The sequence below is a fragment of the Plectropomus leopardus genome, chromosome 15 (genome assembly GCF_008729295.1).
Source record: "Plectropomus leopardus isolate mb chromosome 15, YSFRI_Pleo_2.0, whole genome shotgun sequence".
In the NCBI taxonomy this organism is placed as follows: Eukaryota; Metazoa; Chordata; class Actinopteri; order Perciformes; family Serranidae; genus Plectropomus; species Plectropomus leopardus.
The window spans coordinates 10,783,178-10,788,693 of record NC_056477.1 but is presented as its reverse complement, the minus strand read 5'-3'; the positions used below and the strand labels follow the sequence as shown (position 1 = coordinate 10,788,693).

At 39.8% G+C, this 5,516-nt stretch overlaps 1 protein-coding gene across 1 annotated transcript; it reads right to left on the bottom strand.

Moving 5' to 3' along the window:
- Positions 1–2,047: 2,047 nt before the first annotated feature.
- hmx3a (H6 family homeobox 3a) lies at positions 2,048–4,730 on the bottom strand. The gene is made up of 2 exons (XM_042502669.1): positions 4,141–4,730; positions 2,048–3,211 (listed from the first exon to the last, which is right to left on the bottom strand). The coding sequence occupies exons 1-2, from the start codon at positions 4,427–4,429 to the stop codon at positions 2,589–2,591; spliced, it is 912 nt and encodes a 303-aa protein (XP_042358603.1). The 5' UTR covers positions 4,430–4,730; the 3' UTR covers positions 2,048–2,588.
- Positions 4,731–5,516: the final 786 nt, after the last annotated feature.

The following is a 5,516-nucleotide window of genomic DNA, read 5'->3' as shown; positions in this document are numbered from 1 at the left end:
ACTGTGTCACCTAATTTCAGTCTGGATGTGGATTTTATTCAGATTCAAATGCGTAAAAAGTGTAAAAACTTTTATTTATATAAAACGTTCCACTCTGGTGATTATTTAGTAATGGTATTTATTACAGATTATTGATCATTGTCAATTACTGTGCCCAACTCAACAGAGGCTGAGAGGAGTGTTCCCTCCCCATATAGCCTCCTCCCCTTGGATCTGCATCACTCCCTTGCAACTCTAGTATGCTGCACCAATTTTTGTGGAGGATAAAATAAAATATGTAGTAGCCTAACTTAAAATAGCGTTAATTTTTGGCGTGATGTCTGACCTGGATCCTCTCAAAAATAGTAATATCAAAATGTGATTTTATTTTTTTCCTGAGATTATGGGGGTTGGGCATGCTAATGTTTAATGCTCATTTATTAATTTAGACGGGTTTATGTTACAATATGCATTATGTTGAATCAAGTTGGAAATAACTAAAATCTTCCCATATTCGCTCAAAAGTTGAGCTTCCTTTTAAAAAATGCGTAAGCAGCTTAATTTGCATGAGAACAAGGGGAATTATTTAGTGGTATTTGAAAAGCTTTTTTTATACCCTTTGCAGCATTAATTAATTGATTAACTTAACCCATGCAACACTATGCAAGTGTTAAGATGGTCTCATCAAATGTCCTGCCACACCTGTGGTTGTGCACGTGGATACAAAATACCAGTATAATCATTTATCTCTCATTTGAAATGTTACACCTTTTTTGCTAGCTTGTTTTACGTTTTATTGTATTTTTGTTTAGAATATCGAATAATATAGGCTTTAACTCTGAAAACATATTGAGGTGTTATTGTAAAGATTATTATTACGTTTTTGTGTTTTTTTGTTTGTTTTTTTTTTAGTATAGGGACGTTTTTTGTTTGTTTGTTTTACTTTTAGTTTTAAATAAATTGTATATATTTGTATATCCTAAAACAATTCTTCAGTATACAATTTAAATATAAGTGGCATCACAAGTGACCATTTTAGAGAGAGACGTTTCCTTATTAAATTGACAAAAATAAAACAAAATTACCCTCAGAAGTTCAAAAATAGTCTAAAAAGACAAAAGGAAAGTAGAATAAAAATGAATTAATAATAAAACTGCTGTCCTCATAGTGAGGTGGAGATACTTGCCAGGGATCCTGACATCCTTCCACCTCACACTGATCATTCAACACACGCACACACACATGCACACAGGCCATGAGAGAGAGAGAAAAAATGTTACAAGACAGCAGCTTATACTCAGGGAGTAATGTCCTCTTCTGAGTACATTACCCATAATTTTGGCAAGATGGTGGCAATTACGCATCTAATTGAGCGAACCTCTTTTATGTAAAATACCGTTTTTAAAGTGCATAACACCAAGATGATTACGGAAACCATACGGCACAAGCTACAAGTGTGTGTGTGTGTGTGTGTGTGTGTGTGTGTGTGTATAGGGTTTGCCGTGTATCTATTATCAGTATATTAGAATCGAAATTCATTTTATCCCCTTTTTTTTGCATATCAGTTTTTTTTTTTAAAGTTGAACATTGTAGAGGCAAACATCAAATAAATTGTGATTATAAACTGGCTCCATTTAACCTCCACCTCATTACGGAGATTTTTTTTTTTACATAAGTCATACAAACATAACCTAAAATTTAAGGAATATTCTCCATTTATTTCACAACATGGTTCAGCAATACAATATCAAAACGTTGTTTTTACTGTACAAAGGAGAAGTGGCAGCTCTTCTCCGCGTTCCTCATTAAATATATACATTTACATATATTTTTTTTTACACCAGTGTAGTCGATATTTTTGCCGCTCCTGTTCAAAAACACAGATGTAGATTAAGAGACATTGGGAGCTTACACTTGTGCTTGAGAGACGTGTCCATGTAGAGGGAACAAGAGTAAGAATCACTAAAACTAAACATAAAGCTACATGGGTATTTTACAGTTGTCCGTGTCTTGATTGTCCCCCGTCAAGCGCTTAAAAAAAAGAAAAAGTTATTAAAAAAAATTTAAAAAATTACGACAAAGCCTCATCAATATTCCACCGTGAAGATGACACTCATTCAAAGCAAACCGTCAGTGTATTGCACATCATCGTGAAATCAGCTCTGGAAATGTAAATAAAACCAAATAACTGCGTTAAATGATAAGCAGGCCCGCGCCTCTAAGCCACCATTTTTTGTAAACAAATAAAAAATATATCTAAATGGTACTGTTGTAGAGTTGACCTATTTCAGAAACAGTCATAGGGGGGAAATAAAAGACACTCGACAGGCAGTGTAAGCAAGTGGAATCCTGAGGTGGTGATTACATATAATAATAAATAATAATAATAATAATAATAATAATAATAATAATAATGGATTTTAATTGTCGGATCACGTGTAAACGGCACCCTTATGGAAAATGACAATATGTTTGCCAAAATAGGTCCATGTAGGCCTGACAGTTTGTCTCTTTTCTTTTTTCTTCATTCAGTCAATGGTACAAAAATATTAAGTCTTTTTTTTTCGGATTATTTTTAAAACCGACACCAACTTGTGCCGCAGAAGTTTTCAAACCGGTCTGAGCAGCGGCACAGATGTGACGATGGGATGGGAGTAGTAGACGCCCGGGTGCGGGAAGGTGAGCAGCGGCTGGCTCACGGGCACGTTGGCACCGGCGCCTCCGCTCTCCGTGGCCGAGTTCTCGTGGTAGAGGATGGGCACCCGGACTATCCTCTGCGCCGCAGCGTGGCTCAGGTTGGCGGCCTCCAGCTCCGCGGCCAGCTGCCTTTTCCACTTGTTCCTCCGGTTCTGGAACCAGATCTTCACCTGAGTCTCCGTCAGGTGGAGGGACGCGGCCAGGCCGGCCCGCTCCGAGCTGCTCAGGTAGCGCTTCATGTCGAAGGTGGACTCTAGCTGGAACACCTGGCTCCGGGAGAAAACCGTGCGCGTCTTCTTCTTGCGGCACGGCTTCTTGTCGTCGTCCCTCTTCTTCCACTCCTCCAGCTCGTCTTTTTTGGCTTCTTCCGTGTCGCTCTCCTCCAGGATGATCTCGTCGCCACTTTTGTTGTTGTTGTGCTCATCATCCTCGTCGTCGTCTTTGACGTCCGGCTCGGATTTAAGAACCAGGTCCGGCGAGTCTCTGTCCGTGCCCGAGGTTGGAGAGGAGTCTCTGGCTCCTAATTTTTCGGTGACTGAAATGGGGACACAGGGAGATGTGGTCATAAACACTGGGGCCTGATGCTGTTTGGCTTTTATTACAGCCTGTTGATACTGGACAGCCTGTGGGCTCTGGGGAAACTAAACTGGTTATAAATCGTGCCTTACATAGCTTGTGACATAAGCATAAACCATATAGCTAGAAATTACTTATAGCACCATATCCAAATAAACTCAAATTATTGTAAATATCATACTAAAAATAACACATTTAATAGACTCAAGAAATAAAATATTCCAAATCTATAAGCCTGCGTTATTTATTAGTTTTGTTTGAACAAATTTGCAAAATCAATCTTCTAATAAAACAAGCTTTCAATGACCCCCCTTTTTACTCTTTGGCACTATCATGCGTCCATATGTTTTAAATCCCCACGTGAATAAATCAGAGGTAAATACACTGTCAGTGACCAAAGCCTCTGGGGTAAGATGTTCACAGTGAGCGCCAACAGACAAATCAAAAGCACGCTGCGCATCGTCACCCTCATCCAATGATTTGACGATGTCTACTTCATTTTATGCACACTGTGTCACTTTATTGATCTATTATCCTGCGTAGTGGCATAACAAAATAGGCCCTCATGGAGGACAAGGCGTAAAAATCACTATGCACACAGTGGTGTGATTAAAAAAAAAATAATGCACGTTGGATTATTTACTATTACCAAAACGCACAAAATTCACTTTGATTTAGGGAATATGTGAGGAGGAAGTGCAGATATCTAAGTATTCATGTGTCACAAAACGCATGGGAGACATAGTACAGAAAGGTGTTATTTTGCAAAATAATTAAGTTTTCCCTGTTTATTATAAAGATATTCAGAGTGTGACGATTGCTTGTGCGTAAGTGGAACTATCACCCTAAAATACGTAATAAATAGTGTTGTTAGTCTGCCAGTCTTACCTTGACTTCTGTGTAGGTGGGCGGATGAGCTGAGGGTGTAGGGGTACCACCACGCCGAGGTGCGCTCTAAGTAGTGAGCCGGTAGACTGAACCTCTGTGCGGGCAGGTCAAACCGTGGAAAGTTGAAGTCCCCGACCTGCGAAAGGGAAAATCCTCCCTCCAAGGCCGCCTTGGTGGCAGCCAGTACCGGTTTGGGTTTGGTGGGTTTGCTATCACAGTTCAGCAGGTTCTTAATGAAGAAAGGAGAGTCCTTGGCCGAAGCGCACGTCTCTTGCGTTGTCTCTGGCATCGCTGTGTTTGTGGTCTGAACGCAGAGGACCACGGAAGCAGGAATTAAAAAGAGGGCTGACTTACAGAGTGGCGATATCCTGGCTGCGAGGAGTCCCTGTTTTTTTTTTTTTCAGTCTTCACAGTGATTTAACGCGGAGACGCGATTTCACACCAAAACACGCGTCCTTCTAGGCGAGAAAAATAATGAAATAAAATGTTTGAGCGGTAAAAACAAAAAAAACAAAACATGCATAAACATGGAGATGTCTCATTCCGGGTTCTTTTCGTCAAAACGCAAACTGTGTCCACCGTGTCAGTCAGTCTGGCGTCTGATGCTAATGATGAAATAAAAATGTCATCCAAGTTAAATGCGGAAAGTATAGGCGATTGGGCATGTACAATGGCAAATGGGATTAAGGGAGAGACGGTGAGGAGAGAGAGAGAGAGAGCGGGAGAGAGAGAGAGAGAGCGTCCTCCCCTCTCTGTGCGCTCTGGCTGCAGGCTGTGTGCGCTCGCCTGTTATTGGTCTCATATAGTCCAATTAGGCAGCAAATGAACACAGGGCTGTTAGCGCCAAAAAGGAAGGTTTGGGATAAGCGCTTCATCACACAACTAACATTACAAGCAGATCGACTGCAGGAGCTCACTCATAATCCATTTTTCCTTTTATTTATTTAGTGATACATTTTTTAACCACTTTCACACTCATGCTGCAGGTGTCTGGTGGATTTTTAAAAAAATCTGGCCCCTTATGAATAGATTTTAGGAGATCTGAGACTACATTTAACCATTTTTTAAGTGCCACCAAATCTTAAAGAAATTTAAAAAATCCTGAAAGAAACGCCCATAGCCTTGTGTAAGAGTTACATTGATTATTTAAGGCCTAAATATGATGCTTTGAGTCTGTTCAAATAAGATTATCTTGAATAAATGCAAATTATATGCGTGTGTGGGAGATGAACAAACATGCCATCAAACAGCTATCTCCCACTGCCGTGTATACTCATAAAATAACAGCAATACCAAATTAAATAGTGCAAAAGTGTTAGAATCCCGTGCTACATTTTTAAATAAATAAAACGCCTCTTTTTTCTTGTGCAGAAATC